We start from the raw sequence: 17,544 nt of genomic DNA, 5'->3' as shown, positions 1-17,544 counted from the left end.
AATCCAAATTAATATCATAGATACCTGGGGGAGGGAATTTCTATTTATTTATTTATGTTGACTTGGGCTATAAGTAACAACAAAACATAGCCTTGGGAACCAACCACAACTCCATTGGTGCCACTGAGTTTTGAACATACACACCCCCTCCCTTATAAAATGTTGTTTATGTTGTAAATCCAGACATATAATTTATAAATGTAAAATACTACTAGGTTTCAACTAGTCTTTCTAGTAGATATTTCTACTAGGTTTTCCACAACCTTAAAATAAAGCTGATATTAAACATAAATATTAAAAGGAAAACCCCAAAACAAAACGTAAAATAATAATAATAATAATATTAGATCCAACCTTTTGATAATAAAAAGGGTCTTATTAAAATAATAAATTGATATTTATTGTTAAAAGCAACTTTTACATTTTATTAATGAACGAATTTGCCAAATAGTTTTAGCTGCATACTGGATCACAGCAATTTAACTAACTTTTTTTTTTTTATCCTTTATTTTGACTATTGGTTATAGTTTTGCAGAAATGTCTCCATTTCCCCCTTCAGGTTGTGTTTTAGACAGACTGCAGACTAATGACCTATTTCAAAGCAGGCAGGTGGATCAATAACAGTTACCTCATTGGCAGATGTCCAGTGACCCGAGCAAGCAGCATAGGGTGGCGTCCGTCCTGGGTTACGCTTAGGATCAATACATGGTCACACTTTGAACCATTATGCCACAGTTTACTTTCATTAATCACAAAAAATGCCATTGCTTCTTTTTCACAGAACTGGACAAATTTGAAATGGAGATAATATCAAGTTTAAATGTGTGCTGTATGTGTGTACTTAAGTACTCTAATTTTCCGTAAAACACTAGAGCCATGGCTAAACAAATTGTTTCCGAAACGTTTTTCTGTTTTTTTTTCCGCTTGTTAAACTTGATTAAACAAATAGTATATTATGAGACAGCAGATGTAACCTGGGGTTAGTAAGAGTGAAGAAACGAACCCACTGCGGTTCACCCTGTTGACCTCTGGAAAAAAAAAACTGTACCAAACCACCTGACCTCACTCATGCTTACACCCTGTCCTCACTGTCCCATTTAGGTTAAAGCTTGACCTCATGACCCTCATCATCAGGAGCAGGTAATATCAGGGAGGAAATTACTGGAGCTTAGTGAACGTCACAGGGTGGAGAAGGCACAAAACAGGCACTGTTTATTACCCACGTCCCAGTGCGTCTGACAGGGTGTTATGCAAGATTTAACAGATATGCTTTTATTTCACTGCGAGAGCAATTATTCTTAACAGCAGAGGCTTGTGTCACACAAGCTGTCAAAATCATTGAGGTTTGATGAAAAAGCAAGGTGATGTCATCATTTGACTGACCAGGTTGTCCCGTCCAAGAGTCCATTTGTGTTTTCAAGAACACACAGGGACAAAAGTACAAGCATGTCCTTGTGTTCATGGGTGTTTGCCTGAAGCAAGAGGCTGAAAGATGAAGAAAAGTGGGATTGAGTGGTCGAGAAACATATCCAGCACCCTCTCTTAGACGTGATGGTGAGTGAAATCCAATAGTGGCTGTAATAAAGTTAATTTTTCCTGACTACTCAGTCTGTCTCCTCTGTGGACGAACTCAAAACACCTTTATGCTGCTGTACTGGAACAGTTTGAAATCATCGAGTTATTCAACCCAGAACTGTTATATATATCAGTATCCCGCAGGTCTAAAGTAGCCTTTTTATGTTAATGGCCCTCTGAATCCATTCAAGCGTGCCCAAAATATCAAACTCACTCTCCTGCCAACCTTCTATCTCAGAGATGTGTTGCCATGGTAACAGTGAGCCGAATTGAGTTAAGTATCAAAATAATTTTTCTGACCCACAGGTATTTTCATCGTCATACTTGGCTAAACACAGCAGTGGGAGTCCGCCATTAACATTGCTGCCCGCATCAAAAATGTTAAGCGCAAAGGACAAGCACGATCAGGACAAAAAAAAGAGCAGCATTGCTGAAAAACGTAATCGAGCGTGATTAAAATACTGGAGGGTTCTAATGGGTGCTTAATATTTGGAACCCTTAAAAAGGTTTTATATGAAATGGCTTTTAAAGGTTCCGTCAAAAATTTTCTATATATGCAACATGGTAACACTTTAACTTTTAGGGGTTCCTAACATGGAACACAGACTACTGTTCAAAGGTTTGTAGGCATGCAGTATTAATATTGTTAACCAAAAGTCACAGTAAAACATTTGTAATGTTTAAAAAAAATTCTGTTTTATGTTTTAAAAAATTCTGTTTCAAACAAATGCTGTTCTTTAGACCTTTCTATTCATTATAGAATCCTGAAAAGTGCAACCCAGCTTCCATAAAATATATTAATCAGCACTGTTTTCATCATTGATAAGGAATTTTTCTTGAGCAGCAAATCAGCATATTAGAATGATTTCTGAAGGGTTAATGATGCAGAAAATTCATTCATATGAATAAATAAAATCCTGTATTTTTGCAGCCTTAGTGAGAATAAAATACTTATTTCAAAAAAATTTGTTACAAATCTTACCAACCCCAAATTTCTGAACAGTCATGTACTTTATGGAATGTTTTATTGCCAAATCATATCATGTTTCATATTTTCCTGGATCAACATCAACAAATGTACCCAAGATCAGATAAGAACACAATTAATAAGAATTTAAGACATAAGAAAAAAATATTTATGTATCAACAAATGAAGATTAACATTAACTTTCTGGAAGCTGAGTTAGCTGATCAAAAACCATATATGAATTCCTGGACTGGAAAAGATTTTCAGTCACCTCTCAGATCTTAAATACACACACAGCACGTAAAACTAATAAAAGATTAAAAACATGCAGTGAATAAATGCACTTGATTAAGAAGACTAATGAACTGTTGATGACACAATAATAACAATCATTTGTAAATGTCATTTCAAACTCAATAAACCAAAAAGAAAAGCATAATAATAATAACAATAAAAAGTAGGCATTGTAAATCCACCCCTCAGACATTTATGGAGCGCGGCATACCAAAGGTATGCGGAGCACAAATGTGCAACTCATATTTTTACTCAAGTGCTTACAGTATATAGAACACTTCTGTTCAAACTTGAGTGTTATTACAGCTTGAAAAGTGTATAAAAATCATCCAGACTACAGGGAATTTGCAGGGTAGAGAGGTAAACATTCCCTTTCCGGTATCTTTTCACATATCGTTCAATAAGTTAAACAGTTTTAATAGTAAAAAAATTGGGTGTAATTTTACATGGACAAAATTACTGAGCATTTAAAGGAATAGTGCAGCTCATACAAAATTGTGTTTAAAATAAATAAATCTTTATTAATGATCTGCATTAAAGATTATCCCTCATGCCTCCCAAGCGGAAAGGAAACATGTCCCCTTTGTCACATAAATCAATTAGTATTACAGTTCATTACAGCTTAGAAAAAAAAAAACTTATTCACACTGTTGTTTGCAAGAATAAAAATATATTTTATGGACGTGCTAATGTATATATATAGTATTTAGTGCTTTTTTCTTCTCACAGGACAGTATGTTTATGAATGTGCTTTGAAGACTTAAGTGTCTATACATACAGTATGTGACCATCAACAGGAAATGAAGACAGCGGTGAGCAGAACAGTAGTTGTGACTGGTCAGTTCAAGTTTGAGAGAAAAAAGTGAAATGTATTGCACAGTTAGTTTAGTTCCTCACAGAGGCTGAATTAGAAAACAAGTCTGATTACAGTAGACATTTTTGTCCTAGACAAAGACACACTTGCACAGAAAACTTTAGTCTCCCACAAATCTTTTCAACTGCTGCAAACATCCAATAAGACCTGCATCACATACTTGAATACATCCCAAAAGATTCATTACATTGCAGTAATATGTACCAGACGGATATCACAATAAGCTGTGTGCCCTTTGTGGATTCGGACAGTGGAAGATCTCAACCACTGCAAACGTGGAATCTGGACTCAAATGCATGAGCAGATTCCCTGCAGCTTTAAAGTCCAGAAGCAGTCGAGTCTGGAAGGGCTTCACAGACCGAAGCAGAGAGAGGTGCTGGGGCGTTCTCAGTGCAAAGCTTTTACCAGTGTTCATTGTGACTATTTCACAGGATTTACTTCTTCTTCACCTGCCGAAGGAAACAAAACAGTAATATTGATTGATAAGATTGTTCCAAAACCCAGTGAGCTGCCTTCCTGTTGCCTTCTATTGAGAGTAAAATTACACAGCCCACACAAATATTGAATAGAATGCTGAATATTTTTCAAGTGACTTTTTTTTCCCAACAAGAACTATTACTTTAGCACCAAATCAGCATATTAGAATGATTTTTGATGGATCATGTGACACTGAGGACTGAAGTAATGGTGCTAAAAATTCAGCTTTGCCATCACAGGAATAAATTAAATTTTAAAACATATTAAAATAGAAAACAGTACTAATGTGTCACAATATTATGTTTTTACTGTGTTGTAATCAAATAAATGCAGATTTGGTAAGCATAAGAGACTTATTTCAAAAAGTTCAAAACAGTTCTGTATTGTGCATAATGTGGTCCATCAAAACCAACCTCCATTCTGTTATGATTCTTACACAGGGGGCTTCCTGGCTGGGAGAGGAGATCTATGTGGTGACACAGCAGCCAGAAGCTCGTTCACAATCTCCTGCCTGATTTCATGTGCAATACTTTCTTTAATCTGCGGGAGGATGAGTAAGAAATAATGTTAGACTGCATTAAAGGCAGGAAATCAAACCTAAAATGCTGCATAGGGACTCAAATCTGTTTATTTACACAAACGTTTGGCAACACACCACTACTAATCCATCAAAAAAGTAGGTTACATTGTATTTTAAGGTGTCCTTGTTGTGTAATTATACATTTAAGTACTGAGTAATATTTCCTAACTACATGTACTCACTACTGTATATGGTTAGGGTTGGGATTAGGATTTGGCTTAGGGTTACTTGCATGCAATAATGCATAATTAATTGCTATTATAACAGTAATTACATTTAACAAGGACACCTTAAAATTAAGTGTTACCAAAAAGTATTTTCGGTATTTTAAGTCTTTGTTAAGCATATTTGTGCCGAATGAGAGTGGTACAAAAGCTAGTTTTGCATGAAATAAATGTTCAGTTTTGCATGAAATAAATTAATTTAGTCTTGACGTTTAAAAGTCTTGTTACTAGAAAAATACGGTTAAATTGCTATCATACTGCTGAAAAAGTTAAGTTACAACTTACAGACCAACACTGTTTGGGAATAGGCATCTATAAACATCCCATACAACATCATCATTATTCATGTTAAACAATTTGAACAGCTCTTTATATATGTAATCCAAAGAACTGGCAGTGTTGTGCAGTGTCAAATACATATTGACACACCAATGAGGAACAACAGGTCTTGCCAGGCTGTTCAGTCACTCCACAGGCCATGAAATTACACAGGCGACTACAAGGATCCAATTCAGTCCAAATTTCCCTTAGACCATCATGACAGTCTAGTAAATTAGCATAAACTGATGCATGATATTACATGAGAAAATCTGTCAATCATCACAAACACCACCAAAAACCATTACAGTTACAAAGAACTTGCTCAACCGGTGCCAAAGACACAGTTAAATATGCTTTTTCCGCTTTCTTTTCAGATGGAGAAGGAAACACATGCCATTTTTGTGTTTTCAGGTTTGACATAGCATCATTTCTAGATACTTTGGCAGAATCTAACTGTATTTCTTACAGTATTTCAGTATTTTCTTATCTAACAGTAAGTCTCTCTTTGGAAGTTTATTTCACAAATCAAACCATTAATCACAAATTAGCATTTATCTCTCAAAATTCAGACTTTTTCCTCACTGAATTGAGTGTTTATATCTCAAAAATCAAACCTTTCATCACAAATTAGTGTTTATATCTCACGATTCTGACTTTTCTTCATAGAACAGAGTGTTGACGTCTCGCAGTTCAGGTTATTCTTCACAGAACTGAGTGTTTATATCTCACAAAACAAAACTTTCCTCTCAGAATTGAGTGTTATGTCTCACAATTCAGGCTTCTCTTGTCAGTATGCCAAGATAATATCCCACAACTCTTGACTTTTTTTTATCAGAATTGTGAGATACAAACTCAGAACTGTAGAAAAAAGTCAGAACTTTGAGATAAAACGTCTTCACTTCTTTAAAAAAATATTTGGAGGCAATAAGACCATACCATTCTGATTTGTGGCATTTAGCTGTCAGATATTTCTTTATATTAGCTGATGGCAATGCTGTATTTTAATCCTCATATCAGGGTAACTGTATTAGTTCTCTCACCTCCTGTATGAGATGCTGCAGGTCACCATTCCCTCCACCTCTACTCCTCCATTCAGTGGGAGTGCACACCTCTGTCGACCTGCTCCTGCGACCATCCAGTGACATCTCATCCTCATCTCTGTTCAACTCCAAGGAAGCAGGTATCACGCTCTCCTCCATCCTCTCTGGAGAAACGGGCCGAGCAACCTCCATTCCAGGCCGTGGAGGGACGGTGGGGGTGAGATTAAGGGTGGCCCGATAAACGCTGCCTCCCTGCGGGGAAGAAAAGCAAGACTCGAGCGTCTGGTTGAGTCTTCCAGGGCTGGAAGCCCTCGATGAGCGGCCAGAACTGGGTGTGACAGCCTCATATCCCAGTTCAGACTGAAGGTACAATTGCTCCTTCAGGAGGTCCGTCACCTAGGCATTCACATACAAGAATTTATAATGGATGAGAGGAAACAGAGTAGAATAAGGCATGCAGATGATATCTGATACAGGACTCTTTAACATGAGAATAATCCCCTCACCGGCTCCATGGCCCGCAGTGCTGAAGAATTAGACAGGCTGTCCATGCTGTGACCTCTGTGCATGCCCTGCGAGACACATATCGGTCACTGAAGGTTAAAAAACACTGCTAATCAAAACATTCAAGTCTGTAAAATTGTTATTGTTTTTGAAGGAAGTATCTTATGCACTCCAAGGCTAAGTTTACTTAAAAAGAATATAGTAATAATGTGAAATATTACTACAGTTAAAAATAACAGCTTTCTATCCGAATACATTTTAAAATATAATTTATTCCTGTGACACAAAGCTGAATTTTCAGCATCATTACTCCAGTCTTCAGTATCACAAGTTTCTCCAGAAATCATTCTAATATGCTTATTCGCTGCAAAAAAAAAAAAAAAATCTTACTGACCACAAACATCTAAACTGTACTCTTCAACTGACTAGTTTTCACATTTCATGCTGCGCTAAGTGGGTGACCAAAATTGTGTATCACACCAACGGTGTATAACAGTGATAGTTATTTTTGCTGAAAATGTAACTAGATGTTACACAATTACAATGAAATGTCTGTTTATGGTTATTCTAAATATATCAGGTTTATTGAAATACACACTGGAATTCACATTTAGACTAGTCTGTACTTACAATCCTGAGAGGTTATAATAAAACTGAGGAAAAAATGTTTTGTTCTATTACCTGAAATACTCTAGGCTGCATATTAAAGCAGAATAGGTCTAAGTTGTGCTATTACATCCTAATTACAGTATTAATTCATTCTTATGTGGCAGTTGCGGTTACATGCACTGACCATGTGGTGTCGGTAGAGGTTGCTGTGCTGTGAGCTGCTGCGCATCTGTTCATTCAGGGACAGCAGACGATCTTCCAACTGCAGCTCCAAGTCCTGTAGCTCCTGCCTGACTGCAGTCCGCAGTGCTTGAAGTTGTTCTGCCTCCCGCCTGCAACATCACAAACCCAAATAAAAGATGGAAGCATTCAAGTTTCTCACACTTCGGTTTTGATCACAGTTTGGCGAACAGTCAGTAAATACTTAAGTCGCTATTCGAGGAGGCAGTGATCATAGGAATTAAAGCTTGATACAGAAAAGCAATATTATAACACTTGTGATCATCCAGTAGCAAACTGACGGCTTTTAATTATTTTTCAACATTTTCAACTACAACCCGAATTCCGGAAAAAGTTCTCGGGACGTTTTTTAAATTTTAATAAAATGAAAACTAAAGGAATTTCAAATCACATGAGCCAATATTTTATTCACAATAGAACATAGATAACGTAGCAAATGTTTAAACTGAGAAATTTTACACTTTTATCCACTTAATTAGCTCATTTAAAATTTAATGCCTGCTACAGGTCTCAAAACAGTTGGCACGGGGGCAACAAAAAGCAAGCAGTTTTGTAAAGATTCAGCTGGGAGAACATCTAGTGATTAATTAAGTTAATTGATATCAGGTCTGTAACATGATTAGCTATAAAAGCTTTGTCTTAGAGAAGCAGAGTCTCTCAGAAGTAAAGATGGGCAGAGGCTCTCCAATCTGTGAAAGACTGCGTAAAAAAATTGTGGAAAACTTTAAAAACAATGTTCCTCAACGTCAAATTGCAAAGGCTTTGCAAATCTCATCATCTACAGTGCATAACATCATCAAAAGATTCAGAGAAACTGGAGAAATCTCTGTGCGTAAGGGACAAGGCCGGAGACCTTTATTGGATGCCCGTGGTCTTCGGGCTCTCAGACGACACTGCATCACTCATCGGCATGATTGTGTCAATGACATTACTAAATGGGCCCAGGAATACTTTCAGAAACCACTGTTGGTAAACACAATCCGCCGTGCCATCAGCAGATGCCAACTAAACTCTATCATATAAAAAGGAAGCCATATGTGAACATGGTCCAGAAGCGCCGTCGTGTCCTGTGGGCCAAGGCTCATTTAAAATGGACTATTTCAAAGTGGAATAGTGTTTTATGGTCAGACGAGTCCAAATTTGACATTCTTGTTGGAAATCACGGACGCCGTGTCCTCCGGGCTAAAGAGGAGGGAGACCTTCCAGCATGTTATCAGCGTTCAGTTCAAAAGCCAGCATCTCTGATGGTATGGGGGTGCATAAGTGCATACGGTATGGGCAGCTTGCATGTTTTGGAAGGCTCTGTGAATGCTGAAAGGTATATAAAGGTTTTAGAGCAACATATGCTTCCCTCCAAACAACGTCTATTTCAGGGAAGGCCTTGTTTATTTCAGCAGGACAATGCAAAACCACATACTGCAGCTATAACAACAGCATGGCTTCGTCGTAGAAGAGTCCGGGTGCTAACCTGGCCTGCCTGCAGTCCAGATCTTTCACCTATAGAGAACATTTGGCGCATCATTAAACGAAAAATACGTCAAAGACGACCACGAACTCTTCAGCAGCTGGAAATCTATATAAGGCAAGAATGGGACCAAATTCCAACAGCAAAACTCCAGCAACTCATAGCCTCAATGCCCAGACGTCTTCAAACTGTTTTGAAAAGAAAAGGAGATGCTACACCATGGTAAACATGCCCCGTCCCAACTATTTTGAGACCTGTAGCAGAAATCAAAATTGAAATGAGCTCATTTTGTGCATAAAATTGTAAACTTTCTCAGTTTAAACATTTGCTATGTTATCTATGTTCTATTGTGAATAAAATATTGGCTCATGTGATTTGAAAGTCTTTTAGTTTTCATTTTATTAAAATTTAAAAAACGTCCCAACTTTTCCGGAATTCGGGTTGTATTTTTATTCAACATTTTCAACAATCATTAGTATGCATTAAAATTTCCACCTACTTCAATTACCACTTCATTTGGATCTCATTTAAACTTAAATTATATTTAAGTTGAATTCCATATAACTTAATTTTTTGTTAAAGTAATAAGAAAACTGCAATTTGTACAGTGTATTTATGTTTTGTTCACACATTTTAGAGCAATTTGTTATACAATTGATCAACTGATTGTATATTTATTCAGTGCTACAGGAAATTAAAAACATAATATTGTGAAAACAGTGAAATAGATGTTTTTTATTTTATTATGTTTTTAAATATAACACATTCCTGTGACGGCACAGCTACATTTTTTGCATCATTACTCCAGTCTTCAGTGTCACATGATTGTCCTTCAGGAATCATTCTGATATGATGATAAATCATTAGTATTTATGATTTGTTGACACATTTAAGGGTTCTTTGTTTAATGATTAATTTATAACTATACCCACCTTATAGGCACATAGTGCAACAGGAAATTAATACAGTATTTAGATTTCTTTAGAGATTAGAACCATGGTGCAAATATATACATAACGGTTTGTTCTTTTTAAGGATTAAGTGTATTGTATGATTTGGGCAAAAGGAGCCAGAGGGTTAAAGCTTTTGCCCTTTATGGCTTGTGATTTGGGGACCTATGAGTTCCTCACCTCTCGTCTGGACTAAGATGCTGGAAGACCATTGACTGCTGTCTCATGAGAGCCAGCTCCAGATCCATCATCTGAGTCCGGAAGACATTCAGACTCCTGCGCCGCATCTGGAGCTCCTGCAGCACACAGCAAATCAGCAGGGACAAAAATAATGAGTTAAAGACTACTCTTGCACAAACTATATGAGCATCTCGATTTCATTAGAGGCTTCTAGTGATGCAACACAGGTTTCTGAAAAAGAACTAGCATGTGACTGCTTCATCTTTGGGAAATGATGTACCTCATAAAGCAGTTGGACAGAGCGTGGTGTACTGATCCTGTCAGTGGGTGTGTGTCCTCCGTGCACAGATGAGCTCTGCCAACAAAACCACAGATGGTTTATGAATTATGAGTCACACAGGAAAAGCATGTCTAAACTGAGCCCAGGATAATGCAGAATGCTGAGTCTGCTGATTATTTGCATTTCGGGTGGGATTCGCAAGAAACCGGAACATACTTCCTTGTTCTGCTTTATGCAGATATATTACCGTGCAAAACAAAACAGTTATTACAGGTCAGAGGCTAACTAGACACATATATGTATATGTATGTATGTATACACAGGGGTTAAATTGGGATTTGTTATGCCGGGGGGCTTTATGGTTTCCAGCTTTTAAGGTGTGCACATGTGTATGCAAAGCCTACAAAGTTAATTAATTGTAACAATTAACCATTCTATCAATTGACAAACTTGAAAACAAAAACAAAAGGAGGCAGTGGTGTTTGATATCACATCTAGTCTTATTGTAAATATACAGTGAGGAAAATTGCAGTAGCCAAGGCGAGCTGACTGATGTTATCACTGCTGTTTGCAGAATTACCGAACTTGCGTCATCCGTCCGCGGGAGTTCACATTTAACCCCTGTGTGTATATATACTATTACTAAAAGTAACAGTTAAGACATATAACATAGATACAAATGATTCCTAATTTCCATTTAAACTATACAGTATGCTTTTTTTTTTAAATCAAACAATCTTGACCAAAATATATTTTCACAAATATTAAGCAGCACAAAAGTTTAATGGCACGAAATACTATAAACACAAAATCCTTTGATGATTTTCTGTTTTTATTTTGAAATTATTTGTTCATTTATAATGAACAGCATAATAACAGCATAAGTCGTGGCCTAGTGGTTAGAGAGTTTGACTCGTAATCCTAGGGTTGTGGGTTCGAATCTCGGGCCGGCAATAACACGACTTCGGTGCTCTTGAGCAAGGCATCGAACCCCAAACTGCTCCCCGGGCGCCGCAGCATAAATGGCTGCCCACTGCTCCGGGTGTGTGTTCACAGTGTGTGTGTATGTGTGTGTTCACTGCTCTGTGTGTGTGCACTTTGTGTAGACAAATCTTTTTATTGAATTTTCCAAACATTTGAACAACCATCACATCAAATTAAAATGTTAATACAGCATTGCAAACATAATAGGAAAACAAAACAAACAAACAAACAAAAATAACTTACTGGGGGGGGGGGTGCTAAGGGGGGAGCTTACAATTAGTATTTTGGGTTAAATCTATCTTCAAAATATGAAAGGAAAGGTCTCCATACTTTAAAAAATCTGTTAACAGAGCCTTGCATGGAATGTCTCAGTTTCTCTAGCTTTAAATACGCCATGACACTTTCTACCCACTTAATGTGTGTTGGTGGTTTATTTGACTTCCATTTTAGAAGTATAAGCCGTCGGGCCAGCATAGAAGAGAAAGCCAGTGCATCCGATTGACCTGGCGGTAGTGAAAGGTTTTCAGATGCTACACCAAATATTGCTATTACGGGGTCTGGTTTTATCTCCTTTCCACACATATATGAAAACGTCTCAAACACAGCAGACCAGAATGGTCCTACAACTGGGCATGTCCAAAACATATGACCCAAAGTGGCCTCATATCTGTGACATCTAGAACATATTGGGTCTATTTCTGGGAATATTCTTGCCAGTTTACTTCTAGAAAAGTGTAGCCTATGGATTATCTTAAATTGCAGTAGTCTATGTCTGACACAAATAGATGTCGAATGAATTCTCCTAATAGCTGATTGTCAGACTGTTTCTGCGACTACACTTCCTAAATCCTCTTCCCATTGTTTCTTTAAAAAGTCTAAAGATGGAGAGGCCGCACTTTGAATCAGACTGTACACTGTTGATATCAGACCTCGTTCAGATGTACTCAAGTCAAACAGCTCCTCAATCCAACAATGAGGAGGGGGGGCCAAAAGGGTAGGCTATTAAAATATTTTTTGGCTAGACTTCACACCTGCAGATACCTATAAAAACTAGATTAAGGAATATCAAATGTTTAATCATATGGTCAAAAGAGACAAAACTACCACCTTGAAAAAAATCCCTTACACACCTGAGTCCCTTTCTAAACCATGCCTGAAATGCATGATCAATTAAGGATGGTGGAAACAATGCATTGAAAGTAATGGGTAACAAGGAGAGTGCTTGTTTTTGCTTAAAGTGTGACCTAAACTGAGCCCATATTTTTAGAGTGCTAGTCACCAAAGGGTTGCTTGTCAAATACTTCCTGTTGAGTGGTGTGTGTGCACTTTGGATGGGTTAAATGCAGAGCACGAATTCTGAGTATGGGTCACCATACTTGGCTGAATGCCATGTCACTTATTATTATTATAATTATTGTTAACACTATTATTATTATTAATAATAATAAAATACAACCAAAAGTGCTGACTTTGATTATCATATTAAAATAAATACTAAGTTGCAACACTGCTTGGTAATCATAAACATCTAAATTCCACTTCACTAGCAACATCACTTTAGAAGTTCTTTTTTGTCTCGACTTGTTTGGGACACACCCCACTCTGTTTCCCAATCACTGTTATGTGTAATTAACAAAACAGTTCACCCTATGCAAATATATCTTCTGTGTTATAGCAAAAACCAGCTAACCTATTTCTACCGTCAAATAGTGTATACTGTCATTCCACTCTGCTTTAATCACAAACAATTACTAATAAGAGCATGTCAGGCACAGCCTCATTAATAACCACATTTACCACAGATTAAGATTGTTTAGAGAGTCATGAAATCAGTTCATGTAATACATAAGTATACAAAGAATTTTGGCAATTCTTACCTGACCAAGATTCTGCATTGTCCCACGAATGTCATGTAGGACCCTCCTGAGCTGCATCTCTGTGCTTCCCATTGCAGGTACGGGGGCAGGAGGCGTCTCAAATGAGCAAGGGAAGGGGGGAGATGGATAATAAGGATGACTGTAGGGGGCGCCAGGGTGATGAGGAGAACCATTGTAGCCCAGACTGTAGGGGGCGCTGTGGGATTGCGCGAGAGGGACGTGAGGTTGATACAGGTTGCCGTGCATGTTCAACGAGGGGCCGAAGGGAGCTCCCTGAGTAACGTGATAAGGTGAGTAGAACGGGCTGTAAGGCACACTGTGAGGATGAGCATAATGCATACTGTGATGGGGTGTAAATGGCGCCCCCTGTGGTGGAGTAAATGTATTGCTCTGAAGAGGTTGAGGATGTGGTGAGCTCTGTGGTTGTGGGTAGGGATTGTGGTGGGGAAGCCTGGTAGGGTATGAGGAGTTGTAGGCCACTCCTTGATGTGGAGAGTAGAAGGACCCATGAGGAGGAAGAGGAGCAGGGTGGCCCGGACCTGTAAATTGACTAAGGTTTGGGACGCTACTTGTGCTCCAGTTTGGACCTTCTCCCAAGGGCCTCTGAGGCCAGTCTGCAGGGACGCTATAAAGCGAGCTGGAAGAGCGAGTCAGATGCTGGGGTATATTGAGAAGGTGTGGTGGTGTTCCCCTGCCTGTCTTTAAACCACCTGCTGGAGCAGAATTTAAGAGAACTGATTGGCCACCAGCATGATCCACTTCATCTTCTTCCATAATGGAATCCACTTCTTCTCGGTCACTGCGATTCTCTCCATCGTAGCGGTACGAGTATGAGGGTGGGGTACAATGCTTGACCGAACCCTTTCCGAGTTGGATTCTCATGGAGGTGACCACTCGAGCTGGGCTGAGCGGAGGTGTTGGGAGGGAGCTAGATCTCCTTAAAGGATTCCTCTCCAAGCTTTCCCTCAGCAAGTTCCTGTCCCTCACCCATACGCGGCCGGGATGTTCCTCGTCCACAGAGGATGACCTCTGATGGGCTGTTTGGAGGGCCATTTGTCTTCTTTGAGTTGTAGGGTGGCATTGCTTAAGATCTGAAGACTCTGGAAGATCTGAAGACTCTGGTCCGGAGGATGGATGTAAATCCTCAGAGTCGAGATCTATGCCTAAACCAGGCTGGGATAGGTTGCCTTTATGAGCTACATCCAAGATGGAATCTGTTGCAGGATCTACCATCGTACTCAAATCCACTTCTGGAGAGTCTCTGGTGGGTTTTTGTGCTGTGTTGAAATTGCATTCAACTATGGAAGCCCTATCAGAGTCAGGAGAAAGGAGCGGTCCATTGGTGCTAATATTGTCAGAGTCTGAACTGGGAATCTGGAGGCTGGTGATCTCAGGGACTTCTCGGTTGGCTCCACTCTGGCTAAATGTCCCTTTGTTGGACTGAGGATGGGCTTCCTCAAACTGTAACCTCTCAAAGTTGGGGTACTCCAATGATATGGATGTTCTGACTTCTCCTGCATGTGATGTCACTGTGTTTTCGCTGTCACAGCTATCTGAGCTTTCCTGTACCTAAGAAAATTCAAGAGAGAAGTTTCACTTCCATTATCCATGAGGGACTGGTTCTTAGAAACGTTGGTGTTGAAAGAACACAGCAATTTATTTTTGTCCTCATTTATGTTTTGTAAATTCCCCTATGAACACACATGCCACAATTTTAAGCTCTGGTACATCTTAATTCATAATTTCTAAAACATTTCTTAAGATTCAGAGGGAGATACCAAGATTTCAGAGATACCAAATACTGGGTTAGACCATGACAATGTCCACTACTTACTATATATTCATATGAAAATATTTATATTCCTATAGAACTTATTGAAGTCAATATTCTCAATGTTTGTATAAATAGTAACCTGAAAGCATGATCATAAATTACTATACAATATTAATGAGGTTGGGAACATCCATTTTTAACAACATGTACTTTAAACCAATAAGTATAATATGCATTTGCATTTTATTCTGTATCTTTTATAACAAATCAAGTACAAATTTGGTTTATCTACATTTAATGGAATTTGAGATTTCTGTGGTAAATATATTCAGAAAAACACACTTGATTACTTTTCACTTAAATAGAGGCACTGCTAATTTATTTTATTATTATTCATAAAAGTTGTATTTGCATAAATAATAAATTAATGCATTAATAATGATTAAATAATTTAAAACAATATTTTTAAAAATAATAATAATTTTCCTACTATAAAATATTTGTAAAAAAAAATATATAAAACTTTTACATTATTTTAAGATTTTAAGACTTTTTGTAATCAGTGCAAGCTGAATTCAAACAAAGGTTTTTTTTTTACACTGGGCTGAAGGAGAATGACAATCTTAGTATTCAAAGGCTGTAGAGAGCCCAGATGGTTATGCCCACACTCACGTACCTTCAGGTGATTACCGGAACCGTCTGTGGATGGGTCCTCAGCAAACCCGCTGCTGTCAGACTGCTGGCTGGCAGTCCTCAATAACCTCTCTGAAGGGAGACCAAAACTGAGAGTGACTGACTGATTTCCCAGCAGTCAAAGACTTATCAAAATTCAAGCCCGTTATTATAATTCATGCTTATGAGTTTTAAGGCTTAGATCTCATGATTTAGGTTCAGTCTGCCACCTGTTTTTGTTTTCATATCACTGTTTTAGTGTACTTCCATAACCTACTTTGAGGAATGTTTGAACACAGATAAAGCTTTGGTTGCTTAAGACAGAACATAATAATGTCTTTACTATTTTATGTTGAAATCTTCATAACGACACACATGCTATTGATAAAACTTGAAGCCAGAATTCTACGTACTTGAATAGTGAACATCTACTGAATGCTACCACACGAGGGCAAACTTGATCCAAACTTAATCTAAAACACATATTAAAGTCTCCTTCAGCTCTTTAGGGCTGGGCATGATAAAACACATCACAGCTATGTTTAGTGTTTAAATAAGACATGTCTTCCTCTGCATTCTTGGAAAAAGTGTCTGTGTTTTTCTTTAGGGAAAGGAAACCGGATTTGATCACATGGTCGTTATGTTCTCAAGAGGAATGAGTCTGAAAGCATTTTTAAAACTCAAAAAAAAGAAAAAAAAAGAAAAAAGCCTTATATAGCAATCTAAATCTCACAGATGTTGTAAACAATACCATAGCCAAACAAACAACAAGCTAACAAACTAACAAAGTCTCTTTTACATGATATTTGTTTTGAACAATTTTTGAACATTTTAAATGGCATATACCTTTTGACAATTTTACAAATTTGGTTTCCTGGTAGCATGACTGATAACCGCAGTGGGTACACACTTACCGCTGCCAGCTCGAGACATGCCACCAGGACCAGGAAGAGCTTCATCCTCATTACTCTGCAACTGCAAAGAAATCGATTATTACCAGTCTGACAGATCACACTTGACACTTGAACATTACACCAGTCTTAGATACTCAAATTATGCAACCCATGAGCCATCGTTAGAAAATGCACTATGAACAGAGGCCAGCATATAAAATGACCTGATAAAAGTACTGAGTGGTTTGACAAACGGATAGTCACACCCCGGACTCACACTATAGGTCGAGCCAGTGTTACTATATCATACCCTGTCAGGATGCTCAGACAAATAGAGCTAAAAGAGACAAAGTTACAGTGTAATAAGTGGTTTACTTATAATTTTCTTAGCTTTTTAAAGGGATAATTCAACCAAAATTTTAAAGTGTAATTATTTACTCACCCTCATGTTGGTCCAAACCTATAGTTTATGACCTACTGACTTGCTTCTACAGAGCACAAAAAAAAAAAAATTATATATACATAAATATATATATAAAATAATTAAAAAAAATAATACTTTGAGTTCACTGGAGTCCCCTGACTTTAATTATGTGTGTAAAAATGACACGTATCAAAATATTATCATTTGTGCTCCACAGAGCACAAGAAAAAAATGTCATACAGGTTTATAATGATATGAGGGTGAGTAAATGATTAACTTTTTGAAAATTGATACACTACAAAAAAAAAAGAAATTAACTGAACACTGATATTATCATGAC

The 17,544-nt window shown here is 37.7% G+C and overlaps 1 protein-coding gene across 2 annotated transcripts in view; it reads right to left on the bottom strand.

Annotated features, from left to right (window-relative positions):
• Positions 1-3,487: 3,487 nt before the first annotated feature.
• LOC132095481 (protein ITPRID2-like) overlaps positions 3,488-17,544 on the bottom strand; it is a 46,514-nt gene continuing 32,457 nt past the window's right edge. For both annotated transcript variants that reach the window (XM_059500528.1, XM_059500529.1), the window contains 9 exons: positions 16,802-16,862; positions 15,892-15,980; positions 13,442-15,010; positions 10,581-10,655; positions 10,301-10,416; positions 7,650-7,797; positions 6,859-6,924; positions 6,353-6,748; positions 3,488-4,727 (listed from right to left, as the gene is read on the bottom strand). In XM_059500528.1, the coding sequence (XP_059356511.1) occupies positions 4,620-4,727; positions 6,353-6,748; positions 6,859-6,924; positions 7,650-7,797; positions 10,301-10,416; positions 10,581-10,655; positions 13,442-15,010; positions 15,892-15,980; positions 16,802-16,862 (2,628 nt within the window). In that variant the 3' untranslated portion in view covers positions 3,488-4,619. The remainder of the gene's footprint in view (positions 4,728-6,352; positions 6,749-6,858; positions 6,925-7,649; positions 7,798-10,300; positions 10,417-10,580; positions 10,656-13,441; positions 15,011-15,891; positions 15,981-16,801; positions 16,863-17,544) is intronic.

This window comes from Carassius carassius, chromosome 19, assembly GCF_963082965.1.
Source record: "Carassius carassius chromosome 19, fCarCar2.1, whole genome shotgun sequence".
In the NCBI taxonomy this organism is placed as follows: Eukaryota; Metazoa; Chordata; class Actinopteri; order Cypriniformes; family Cyprinidae; genus Carassius; species Carassius carassius.
This window is presented reverse-complemented; position numbering and strand designations above follow the sequence as displayed.